The following is a 13,856-nucleotide window of genomic DNA, read 5'->3' as shown; positions in this document are numbered from 1 at the left end:
ATAATCAGTTCTCAACAATTATTATTATTAAAGTTTAACATTATAAAATTAACAAAAATAATATGAAACTCATATCCTGGCTAAATAGCTACATGGCCTTCGAAAACCATATATTCCCTTCCCGTTCTCCCGCTGTTCCCTAGCTTGTTGTGCATTCTTTCCAAAAATTGGGACTTTTTTAAAACACCTCAGGACAAATTGTTAAAAATCGGGACTGTCCGCCAAATGCAGGATGTCTGGTCACCTTAGCCTTCAAAGTAGATGAATTTGACCTCATCTTACCTCTTCCACCACTAACATCCTGCCATGATGTCATTCCTGGATTAGATTAATGCAGCAGTCTTGTTTCTGCCTTGCCATTTTTAAGTCTACTTTCAACCTAGTAGCTTTAGCAAACCCTTTAGTTGAGAAGTAATGTCCCTATTATACAAAACCCTTCAAAGCCAAGGCCTTACAGCAAGCCACAAGAACTCTGCATGATCTGGCATTGCATTTATTTCTGGCCACTCTGCCTCCCTGTCCCTGCTCCAGCTGCTTGGTCTTACTGCTATTCCTCAAACACTGCAGTATACACTTGCCTCAGGATCTCTGCCATTGTTAGTTCCCTCTGCCTGGAATGCTCTTCCTCCAGACATCCTTTCACCAGTCTCCTTTAAAACCTGTTAACCGGGCGGGACGTATAAATACGTCAAATGTAAACAATATCGGGTACGGGTAGGACATATGAATACGTCCTTGAAATATATGTTGCGCCTTGAAATGGGCGGGATGTATATTTCTGAACAACAAAGATATTAGTCATCCATACATGTCTCAACATGAATTTAAGACATGGAGGGAATCAGTATAATTTCGCTATTGAGAGTGGTGGACCTGTTCTGGGTGAGCGTACTTACACTTACCTATCTATTTTCGCATTATATATTATTTACTTATATTTTTTTATATCTCCAACCTTTCTATAATAGAAAAACATAAAATTGATCCAATCATCAATAATTTGTCAGAAAAGTTTAAAAGTTTTTATGTATGTGAACGAGAAATATGCGTAGATGAATCTCTTATTATGGAAAGGGAATTTATCTTGAAAACAATATATATCTACAAAAAGATCTAGATTTGGAATGAAGTTGTTTATTTTTAGTGAAAGCCAATCTGGATACATACAAAATATAATTTTATACACAGGCAAGGACACAAATTATGGTTTGAACTACCCACAAGAATTGTTTTGGAGTTAACACATGACTTACTGAATAAAGGGTATAGGATTTACTTAGATAATTTCTATACGTCAATTCATTTGGCTGAACCTTGTGTCAAAACAATACAGACATTGTTGGAACAATGAGGATAAACAGAGTCTGAATCCCCAGTGAAATAAAAACAAAAACAATTACAGAAAAATGAACGTATAGTAATAATCAAAGACAAACTTATGGTTTTAAAATGGAAGGATAAAAAAGACGTATTGATGCTCAGTTCTATTCATAATGACGAAAAGACAACGATTGTAAAGAGAGGAAGAAGGCAAGAAAAACTGAATGTTGTCCTGGATTATAACAAGAATATGGGTGGCGTAGATTTGGGAGATAGAGTTATGGTGGCCTACACGGCTGCCAGTAATAGGGTAAAAAAAATTTATTAAAAAATTTTTCTACGATTAATTGATATGTGCTGCTTCAATGCATATATTATATTCAAAAAAGATAAAGGTCATTTGGATCGATTACACTTTTTGATAGTGTGTAGAGAAATTGGTAGATAACAACATAGTGAAAACCTACCCAAAGACATCAACAAGCAGCTCTGCATCTAAACCATCACGCTTAGTTGAAAGGCATTTTCCAGAACAAATGAAAAGCGATATAGGGAAAACTAAATCCAGGAAATGCCAAGTTTGCTACAAAAAAGGTGTTAGGAAAGAATCTACATACTGGTGTCCGGATTGTAAGGTAGCACTATGTATCAACAATTGTTTTAAAATATATCACACGGAAGTTGAGTTTTGAATTTTTACATCTATATTTCAATTTTTTAAACTCAATATTTCTATTTTATTTGTGTGCTTTTGTTTATTGTTCTGTAATTGTTAACTTTTTTATATTTTTTATTGTGTATAGAAATAAAAAATATATATTTTTTGTAATTTTTATAATTGTAAAATTTATAATTTTTTAATTCAATGTTTTCATTTTTTTGTTGGTATTCTTTTCTATTTGTTTGTAACTTTGTATTTTCCTTTGTGCTTTATAGATAAATAAACGAAAAAATATATATTTCATTTGTTTTAACTAAGTATAAATAAAAAAATAATAATATAAAATTACGTCCACTGGGCGTGACGTACTGACACGTCCTAGTGAAAGAGTATGCGCCTGTTGTATGTTGCGTAATTAAAAAGGAAACTCCCTCCCTGGTTAACAGGTTAACCCTCAGGTCTTTTCAGGTAGGCTTCCCCTCACTACCCTGTTCAAAATGGCATCCTCACCTCTAATTTTGGAAAAGTAAGCAGGTACAGCCTTTTTGAGGGGCAGTTTGGCAATATGTTTATACTTTTGACTAGTACTACATTCTAGGAATTTATTATGAGGAAATTAACAGTTGTTTCTACAGGACTGCTCCTTTGGATCCAGCAGGAAGCAGATGTTGGAGTTAGGAGTGTTAGAGATTGATTAAGGGGGGAAATTGGGGAGAGTACTGTGCAGACCCTGAAGGCTCCGCAGCTGGAAGCTGTCAGCATTCTCCATAGCCAAAGGGCAAGTTCTTGCTGGAAGGAAGGGAGATCTGAGTGGAAGACAACCTCTTTGGCTGCTACATGAGGGACATTTATTACAGTGTTAATTTAAAATGACATAATTAGAAATGGTATTTTTCCCCCTATAATAAACATGAAATATTGCTTTTCTAATTAAGGGGGAAAGTAATTTCAAAGTAAGCTTGAATTTGTATCTTAAGCAGCCATGTTAATGCTGTAAGCTTTTGTTAAACTTAAAACTTCTCTTTTACTAGAACATAAACAATTATCAAGAATTTCCTTGTCTTAATATTTTGAAGCTGAATGTTAGACTGTTTAGTTATCATTTAGGTTTTGTATTTATTGAAGAGGATGGTAAAATTGATATATTGATGGGACTTGGACTACTCTAAGCTGCCCTAGACTGAGACTGTCCTGGGGGAGATCTAGGCAGGCTTTGCCATATATTGTGTTGCTTTGTCTTATATTACCAAGTCTTATTGATTTCATTTGAATTCTTTTTTTCCCCCCTGGGTTGTAATTAGCATCTAATTCTAGAATGATCCTATGCAGAATTTGAATAAGTTAACATTACTACTTATTTTTAGGAAATGTTTACTTAGCACTATTAATTTTTTTAAAAGTTTCCTTAACCTAAAGATGTAATAAAAAGATTTTAAAGAATGAGTCTGTATAATCTTTTAAATTATTGTTTTAAGCCAAAGAATCCTGCCCTCAAAATTCATTAAATGGGCCCAGATTTTTATTTTTTTATTTTTGATCTTAAAAGACTCCAAGAAACACCAGGGGACAATTTGAAAAGTTTGGTTCTATTTCTTTAACTTTATAAAGATAGAACTTATAGGGAAATGAAGTTAAAATGAAGCTATTTTTAAAGTCAAGTCTGAATTCTGTTCCCCCCAGGCTCATTGTTATACCCAGAGGCTATACACAGTCTCTAAGGAATGTTTCCAAGTAGGGTAAGGAAAGTTATCCTCGGTCCTATTGTGATAGAATCATCATATGTTTTCCTATAATTGGCCTGTACTCCCACACTGAAATTCTGAAGAAGGTGAAGAACCTTATTTTCCTCTAGCTATCCTGGAATGTTCTGGCACTTTTTTCTACTTCTCATTACATACTACAACTTTAGGAAAATGAATAAATAAGTAAATAAATATGTTAGACTTTGCTAGGAATTAAAGGTACTGTTTAATATTTTTTTCTAGATAGTAAGTATAGAGATTTAAATATATGTATGTTTTTGTATGTATGATGTATATATGTATTTAAAATTCAAAAATGCAGAAAAGCAAACTTGTGTGACTGTAATCAAGTGTAGGAATAGTAATTTTTTCTTCTTTGTGTTTCAGAATGGGATTATGGTTGCCTGCTGTAAGTTTGTATTCTCTGAGATAAGTTCTTAAGATCAAGAGCCATGTCTTCCTCCTCCCAAGACCCCATTGCTCAGCATAGTGATTTGCATGCCATATATAGTAATTAGGTAGTCAGTGATAGAGCAGACAGAATTCCACTTCTTGGTGTTTGTTACTTTTAATTCAGGGCTTACCACTAAAGGGACTGGGTAAACTCTGGTCCGCTTATTATTTTACCTTTAAAAAATGGGACTGTTTTCATTCTAAAAGTTGTTTTGGAAATTTGACTAGTAAAGTAGTACCAGTGGAAAACTTTAAAAGCAGCTATTTATAATACTTTTTATGTGACTCATTATTATTTCCTGATCAAAACATTTATCCACAGAGATGTTAAGTAGGCTTTTTGGCAAGTATTCAGAAATACCAGAAATGAATAAACAAAAGCAGATATTTATTAACTCACAGAAATGACAGAAATGTAACACAGGTTTTATTAGTCAAAGTTTAATGACAGATGAGCACAAAATCAATCAGTTTTCTAAGCAAATTTTACTGGTACTTACCAACCAAACTGCTTACTGAACCGTATTTCACAAAAACCAAGTCATATGCTACCCATTATATTAAAAAATGACTATATTCTTACTGTAATTTTTAAAGCTTAAAGTTCTATAGTTGATATGTAGAAATAACACAGTATTCAGTAAATTAGATGTGTGGCATCTCACTTCCATCACTGATGTGAGCAAATGGCACTTTATATTAGGAAGTAACACTGATCGTGGTGGTCTGCTCTCTCATTCAGTTTATCTCATGCAAGGCTCTGAACAGGGCTCCTAAAAAGACATTTTCTGTGGCACTGTTTTGCCTTTACCACAAGTCAGCCTGGACTGTATAAGGCCCATGAAATAAATTTGGTCTGGCCTGCCACTGCATGAGGAGTGAGTTAATTAAATGTTTGACCAGATATAGCAAGCTAATTTCTATGTTATGACCCGAGAATTATGTTATAAATATCTAAATAGCCCTAGGCAAAATAAAAGTTCCCCACCCTGGCTTTAGAAGGACTGGATGCTTCAAACTGATCTTTAGTGTCCCTAATCTGTTTCTCAACCTCATTCATAACTCTGCACCAGGAGACTGATGAACCCTTTCTTCTCTTACCAAACTCTATAATCACTATTTACTTTTTCCAGATACCAAATTCTGCTTCCTACAGGTGCTCAGCTTTTTTTTTTACTACTTTAAATGCCACCTCATCTGATGCTGTACCACTTTTCTGACTCAGTTCAATATCATTGTCTTCCTAGAATTTGCTCTGGCCTTTGGTGACCTCCTCTTTCTCCAAATCTCCATTAACTACCTTACTCTTCTAGTTATTCTCACCTTTCTGTCCTGGTGTAGAAGAGGGACTGGATCTGCTTATGTCCACACAGTGACTAGAGTGAGGAGCCTTATTAGAATGGCAGGGGTCTGGCTGGAGGGAGTAACATGAAGTGTTTGTATAGTTAAAAACAAAACCTTAGGCCAATCTGATGGGTTTTTACTTTTTAAATTGTGAAACAGCTAGTAGGTATACTTTCATATAGTGGCATCTTCCAACTGTTAAGAGTCATTTCATGTTGGAACAGTGTGTTCAGTTAGCTACTTAGGATTTGGAAACATTCTATATGTAGTGATTATTTAACAAATCTAGCCTTCAGTAGCTTAGACTACCTACCCATATGTACCAAAGGAAAGTGGTTATTAGCATTCTGTAATATCCAGTCATGAATTATACCCGTGTGTCTGTGTGGGAATGCATTCACACCTGGGGGTGGGGGTATGGGTAGAGGTGGAGGGATGGGATCGGGGGGTTGGTGAGGTGGGAAACTCCGCTCCCTTCCCTTGCTGTAGTTGGTATGGTTCCCCCTTTTATCACTGTAGTATATTAGTTCATTGTAATTAAAGACCAGGGTACTGCTTAAATAAAGGTAGAACATTTACATATACCCTAGTACACAGAACAGAATGCTACACTATAGAAACAACTGGAGGTCCGGTGCATGAAAATTCATGCACTGGAGGGGGGGTCCCTCAGCCCAGCCTGCCCCCTCTCACAGTGTGGGAGACCTCAGAGGTGGGAGGTGACCCGGAGATTAGGGGAAGGCAATGCCCCCATCACACCTCTGCTGCTGCCACTGCTGGTAGTGCAAGCCTTGGCCGGCCCTGGTTACCTGAGCCTTGGGCAGCCCTGGGTGGCTGAGCAGCCGCCATCCGAGGCTTGCCTGTACCTAGGGCCGGCCCTGGGCAGCTTGGGGGATGAGGGGACTGAGGGACTCTGGAGGGCCCTGCTGCCCCACTGGGGCTGAGGGGCTTTGGCGCCACCATCTTGTGGCTGTGGGCGCCGCCATCTTTGAGGGCATGACACAATTAGCATATTCCCTTCTTATTGGCTGTGGGCACTGCCATTTTTGAGGGTGGGACAGTCAGTTAGCATGTTTCCTCCTTATTGGCTGTGGGCACTGCCATCTTTTGCGACAGCATGAGGGTCAATATAGAACAATAGAGTCAAAACAGTATTGAACAATAGACTACTCCTGTGGGGGTAAGTACATTAGCATATTCCCTCTTTATTAGATAGGATGAGGTAGATCTGGGTACTGGTGAAATGGCCACTAGGACAGATTAAGCAAAACAAACAAACAAACCAAAAAACAGTATAGAACAATAGGCTACTCCTGTAAACAAAGGAGACCTGCATATTCATTATGTTTCTACATGCATGGTCTGACTTTGGAAGGAGACATAAGCTGGTGGATTCTGGGTAGCAGAATTGCTGAGGGATTAGGGACTTAGAGGTAGGAAGGGAGCTTATTGGCACTGTTTACATATTTTCTTACTATGTCCATATTGATATTACTTTTTAAAAATGCACGCATTTCCTCAGTATTGTGTGCTGCACTCAGAAGTAGAATAGTAATGCCTCTGAGGCAGCATTGCTTTGAAATTCAAAGAACTTCTCTCACACCTGTCTTTCCCATTCCAATTCTTGGCTGTTACAAGCACAGTGAATATGTATTTGGTTTACCATTTGGGATAGTAGAAGGAACAGCTTTGCAGTCAGATCAGATCTGGCTTACTGGCCTATATGATTACTTTCTGAATTGTAGCTTTTTCATGCAGGGAATGTTAAAACTCAGATCTGTTGTAAGGTTTAAGTAAGTGTATTTAATAAGCTAGCATAGTGACGGGCATATAATACTAATTGGATAAATGATAATTATTTCAATTTTAATTGAATAACCAAGGGACATTTAAAAATACTTGCTTTTCCAACTATACTGAAATAGGAGCATTGACATACTTATTTCCCCTGGCATGCTACAGTGGAATATAATAAATTTTGAGTGCCTCTTGGCTCCTAGAGTAGTTTTTAAGTGAAGTAGTTTATTTTTCTTTTTTAAATCCAATAGTCTTTCAAATAAAAGTGATGTTCTCTGTTTTCCTTTATGTAAATGGGCATTTGCTAATTTTTAAAGTAATTTGTGTAGGGGTAAGCACATTAATGTATATTATATTTTGACAATTATATATTTACTTATGCAGATATCTAACAAAAAGGTTTTAAACATGAATCAGTTGTATAGATGACAAGTCAAAATTTGGTAATAATGACTATTAAAATTTCTTTTTAATGTAAACACATTATTTAGATGTAGGTTTTTGGAGTAATATGTATATTTTCTTTTTTTTCTTTTTTTTCAGTTCTTTCAGACTCACATGGCAACAAAATCTTGTATGTCCTCCCAAGTATCTGATGATGAACAGAAAGTGAGTATATCTTTTAAATAAATCCATAAAGTACTCCAGATATCTCTGTGATTTCAAGATAATTATTCAGAGACTTAAGAGACTTTTGTTTGTACTTATCTTGAATGTAAAATAACTTTTATGTTTATTCAAGTTAAAAATCAATGATGGAGTGAATAATTGCTATGTGTCCAGTGTTTCTATCCTACTTGACATTAAGCAAGTTAAGATTCTAACTGAAAACTAGATCTGCTTTTGCTGGGCATACTTGCAGAACTTGGTGGATGTGGAGAACTCCTTTAGTTCTTGAGAGTGTGGAAGTCACAAGACAGCAGTCAGATGCCTTCCTGAGTGTGAGGTCAGACCTTAATGTTTCCAGGGTCCCGAAGTCCTAAATGGGCCACATAGCAGGGATGGGTTTCAGTAATTCCTATTAAAATTTATATTTAAAAGGATGCATAAATTTAACTTGGTGAAAGAGAGAGGTTGTCAGTTTTTTAAAAAAAAGAAAATTATAAATACAAGCGTGGGTAATTCGATAAGATTAGATAATTGCCTTTAATTCTGTGTTCCAGTTAAGTCTTTTCTTATTTTTCCTTCTTTATCCACACATGCTAAAGTCCTCATGGGTTCGACAAGTCATAATCAGACCACCAAAATGCCATTCTTTTTAATTTTTTTTTAATTGGTAATAATAGTATATTTCACCTTTATTTTATCTCCTTAAAGACTTTGAATTACTCTTGCCGAAACCGGTTTGGCTCAGTGGATAGAGCGATAGCCTCTGGACTGAAAGGTCCCGGGTTCGATTCCGGTCAAGGGCATGTACCTGGGTTGCGGGCACATTCCCAGTAGGGGGTGTGCAAGAGGCAGAGATTGATGATTGTCTCTCATCGATGTTTCTAACTCTCTATCTCTCTCACTCTTCCTTTCTGTAAAAAAATCAATAAAATATATATATATTTTTTTAAAAATCCAACTTCCTGGGCCCCACACCAAGAGATTCTCTTGTGGGGGTGGGCACCAATAAACAGTATTTAAAAAAAAAAAAAATGACTTTGAATTACTCTTAATGTGCCTTCTGACACACTGCTTTGCTGAAACTACTGTGATATTAATCTTTAGTGACTAACCCATTGAGTGCTCATTGCTTACTCCTGATTTTCCCTCTTCAAATAATTTATGGTGACCAATACCATGTTTTTTAAAAGCTGCTTTTGTTTTCATGACATCAAAATTATATAGCTTTACAGACCTGTTCAGCTTTTTGTCTGGCACTTTGAATAATTGGAGCCATATTTGCCATTGATTTTGATGTCTGTACAGGTGTGTTATTCCAATGTATTAGTTCCTACCCCTCTCTGTTAGCCAAATGACTATTGTAATAGCATGTCTGAAATATTCGAGATTATTTTGAGATACACATATTAGCATAATCCTAATTATTAATATAATAAAAGGCCTCTTAGCTTTAAAAAAATAATATAGCTTTAGAGCCAGAAGGAATTCTACAGCTACTTAGTTCAACTTTTGTATGTGCTTATCAGATAACAAGTATTATTTTAATCTGGAAAACTTTCATGACTGGAAAGCACAGTGTTTCTTCACTCTCCCTTTTTTAAATTATAAAGATATTATGCTTACATGACTAAAAGGGATTAAAGGAGACAAAAGAAAATACAGTGTACTGGTTTTCTGTTACTCCATAACAAATTGCCACAAATTTACTTGGTTAAAACAGCACCTGTTTATTAGCTCTCTTCTGTAGGTCAGAAAGCCAGGCACAGCATAGCTGGGTTCTCTGTCCAGGGTCTCACACTGAGGATGTTGGCTGGCTGGGTTCTGATCTGGAAGCTCCCCTTCCAAACTCAGTTTGTTGGCACAATTCATTTTTTGGCAGGCCAGTTGCTATTAGTTCCTCATCATTCTTAGATACTTGCTATGTGGCTCCTTTGTACCCATATAACAATGGAAAACTGGAATGCCTCAAACCCCTTTCTTCAGAACTTCTCAGCCCTTTTTATATCACACTTAATGATTATAGCTTTGAGTAGGTAGTATAAGTCCTTCAATTCTGTCCTTTACAGAACTGTTGTTATTATTTTAAATCCTATATTTACATATAAATTGTAGAATTAGCTTCTCAGTTACCATATTGACAACATATAGCTGCATCTTTTTCTTATATCAAATTTGATAATTTCCTTTTTTTAATTGAAATGTTTTGTCCCACACTGTCCAGTATAGTAGCCACTAGCCACATGCAGCTATTTATATTTAAACTAGAGGCCCAATGCATGAAATTCATGCCCGGGGATGGGGTTCCTCAGCCCGACCTGCACTCACTCCAATCCGGACCCCTTGGGGGATGTCTGACTGCCTTTCACAATCTGGGACCGCTGGCTCCTATCCACCTGCCTGCTTGCCTGCTTGATCTCCCCTAACCACCTCTGCCTGATTGCCCCTACAAGCCTGATTGTCCTTAACTGCTCCCCTGCTGACCTGATCACCCCTAGCCACTTTTGCCTTGCCCCGTACCCAGGACCCAGGATTCCCTCCTCTGGCTGGTCGCAGGCACATGGGACCCGGACTTCCCTCCCACTGGCCCGCCACAGGCACATGGGACCTGGGCCAGCTTCTCCCAGGATGGGCGCAACTGCAGGGGACTGTGGGTGGGCGGGTTCACAAGGGCTACAGCCACATGCTCCTGGGACCATGGGGTGGGCAGCTTGTCCCTCTCCTGGGCCACAGCCTCAATGGCTGGTGCCAGGGACCGTGAGGCAGGTGATTTATTCCTCTCCCAGGCTGCAGGTGCAGCCACTGGTGCCTGGGACCATGGGGTGGGCGGCTTGTCCCTCTTCCAAGGTCGCAGCCTGGATGGTCCCATTCCTTTCTCACGAGCTCATTTATGCCTGGTTGGTCCCCATTCCTCTCTCACGAGCTCATTTGTGCCTGGCTGGTCCCCTTTCCTCTCTCCCTAGTGTTGAGCCTATGGCATGAAGGTGTGATAATCATTTGCATATTAGCTCTTTATTATATAGGATTAGTTAAATAAAATTTTGAAATTACTTTCTCAGTTGTATTAATTACTTTTTTTTATTGCTTAAAGTATTACATATGTCTTTTCCCCCGATTGACATCCCACCATCCACTCCCTTCCCCTAAGACAAGCCCCTACCACCCCAGTGTCCCTGTCCATTGATTATGCTGATATGCATACATACAAGTCTTTTGATTGATCTTTAACCACCCTTCCTTTCTTACCCCCCACCTTCTCTCTGAGGTTGGACTCCTGCTCAGTGTTTCTTAGTTCTGGATCTACTTTTGTTCATTAGTTTATGTTGTTCATTATATCACACATATTAGAGATCATGTGATATTTATCTTTCTCCGACTTGCTGGCTTATTTTGCTTAGCATAATGCTTTCCAGGTTCAATCATGCTATTGCAAATGGTAAAAGTTTCTTTTTTATAGCAGCATAGTATTCCATTGTGTAGATGTACTACAGTTTTGTAATCCACTCATCTGCTGATGGCCATTTAGGCTGTTTTCAAATCTTAGCTATTGTAAATTGTGCTGCTACAAACATAGGGGTGCATATGTCCTTTGTGATAGGTGTTTCTGGTTTCTTGGGATATACTAGTATTCTCAGCACTGGGATTACTGGGTCGATTGGCAGTTCCATTTTTAATTTTTTGAGCAATCTCCACACTTTTTCCCACAGTGGCTGTACCAGTCTGCATCTCCACCAGCAGTGTTCAAGGTTCCTTTTTCTCCACATCCTTGCCAGCACTTGTTTTTTGAGTTGTTGATGATAGCCATTCTGAGTGGTGAGATGGTACCTCATTGTTGTTTTGATTTGCATCTCTCAGATGATTAGTGATTTTGAGTATGTTTTCATATATCTCGGCCTTGTGTATGTCTTCTTTCGAAAGTGTCTAGGTCCTTTGCTCATTTTTTGATTGGATTGTTTATCTTCCTTTTGTTAAGTTGGTATGAGTTCTCTGTAAATTTTGGAGATTAAACCCTTATCAGAGATAATATTGGCAAATATGTTCTCACATACAGTGGGTTTTCTTGTTGTTTTATTAATGGTTTCTTTTGCAGTGCAGAAGCTTTTTATTTTGATGTAGTCCGATTTTTTTATTTTCTTCTTAGTTTCCATTACCCTAGGAGCTGTATCCATAAAGATATAGCTATTATATATGTCTGATATTTTGCTGCCTATGGAGTCTTCTAAGATTTTTTTGGTTTCCTCTCTTACAGTTAATAATGTGGATTTTTTTCAATAGATGAAGTTACACATATATTGATATATATATGTGATTTAATACGTATGCTATTTTGTTGTATTGACAGCAAGCTTCAAAACTTCATATGTCAAGTTTCTGAAGGGGTTAACATCTTATCTAATAAAGGAGTGATATGCAAATTGACCATTACCTCCCCTACACCCATAAGCCACGCCCACCAGCCAATCAGAGCAAGTATGCAAATTAACCCCAACCAAGATGGCTGCAGCCACAGAGAGCAGGAGGGAGGCTTGGGTTTCCGTGGCAATAGAGGAAGCCAAGCTTGATCCTTGTGATCCTCTAGTCTGCTGTTGGATATCTGTATAACATTTTTTATTTCAGTCAGTGTATGCTGAATTTCTAGTTGGTCCTTTTTCATATCCTCAAGGGTCTCGCTAAATTTATTGGCCTTTTCTAGAAAATTCTTGCAAAACTTTGTAACTGTGATTTTGAAATCTATATCCAGTTGTTTGCTTTCCTCCATTTCTTCCATTTGTGATCTGTTTCTTTGTCTCCGCATTTTGGCTGTTTCACTGTGTTGATAGAGTGGCTTTGTGTGCTACATGTCCTATAGGGCCCAGTGGCTCAGCCTCCCCAGTAACCTGAGGTGGACACTCTTAGTGCACCCCTTTGAGGGCTGTGTGCACAGTTTTGTTGTAGTTAAGCCTTGATTGTTGTTGGTATCACTGGGAGGAATTGGCCTCCAGGCCAATTGGCTGTGAAGATCAGCTGTGTCTATGCTGGGAGAACTTTTGTGTTGGAGTCACCCTTATTAGACAAGACTTGCAAAAGCCTTTGTACTCAGCTTGGATGGGGAGGATCCTTGGGACGGCATTTCAGGGTGGAGCAGACAGCATTGGTTTCCCCGTCAGCCCCGCCCTAAAAGGCCTCTGGGTCTTAGAGTCCCATGGAAATTGCTGCAAGCACCTCTGAGAGAAAGCTGCCCTCGAGTTTCTACCGCTGCCAAACAGTCCATTTTCTCAATGAGTGATTCTGGGACCCCAGAGTCTCACCTGGAACTAGAGTTCAGCTCACTTGGGAGCTTTTGTCTCCTTCCCGCTTGAGAAAGCCAGCCACATACTCAGTTGCCCACCCTCTCTGCACGTCTCCTTACCTCTGCCTTCTGCAGCTCCTCTGAGTGTCAGTGTGCTTTTCTCTTTCCTTCTAGTTGTAGAATTTCCACTCAGCCAGCTTTCCTGTTGTTCTGGATGATGTTCATTTTGTCTTTTAGTTGTAGTTTTGAAATTGTTGTGCGAGTTAGCAGTTTAGGTGTTTACCTATGCCGCCATCTTGGTTTCCCCTGAGCAGCACTTCAAAACATACAAAGAAGTGAAAATTGGGTCTCTGAATGGTTTGCCTCTAAACAAGTAAAGTTCTATTGGGACGGTATTCACAAATTACCTGAAAGATGGGGGAAATGTGTAGCTAGTGATGGACATTACTTTGAATAAAGCACTTTTGATGTTTCTCTTGAAATTATTGTGTTTTCTTTGATCACAAAATCCACATTATTAACTGGTACACCTGGTAAGTCCTTTACCCATTTTGAGTTTATTTTTGTGTATGGTGTAAATTGGTGATTTAGTTTAATTTTTCCCTCCCATGTATCTGACCAATTTTCCCAATACCATTTATTAAAGAGACTGTCTTACCTGCAT

At 38.1% G+C, this 13,856-nt stretch overlaps 1 protein-coding gene across 2 annotated transcripts in view; it reads left to right on the top strand.

Annotated features, from left to right (window-relative positions):
- Window positions 1-13,856, top strand: part of SEPTIN10 (septin 10) — a 64,586-nt gene that overhangs the window by 10,469 nt on the left and 40,261 nt on the right. For both annotated transcript variants that reach the window (XM_084872484.1, XM_084872485.1), the window contains exon 2: window positions 7,861-7,926. In XM_084872484.1, coding sequence (XP_084728610.1) covers window positions 7,861-7,926 — 66 coding nt within the window. The remainder of the gene's footprint in view (window positions 1-7,860; window positions 7,927-13,856) is intronic.

The sequence above is a fragment of the Pipistrellus hanaki genome (assembly GCF_964339955.1).
Source record: "Pipistrellus hanaki genome assembly, chromosome: 2".
Classification (NCBI taxonomy): domain Eukaryota; kingdom Metazoa; phylum Chordata; class Mammalia; order Chiroptera; family Vespertilionidae; genus Pipistrellus; species Pipistrellus hanaki.
Note: the sequence above shows the minus strand (reverse complement) of the source record. Positions and strands in the feature narration are given on the sequence as shown.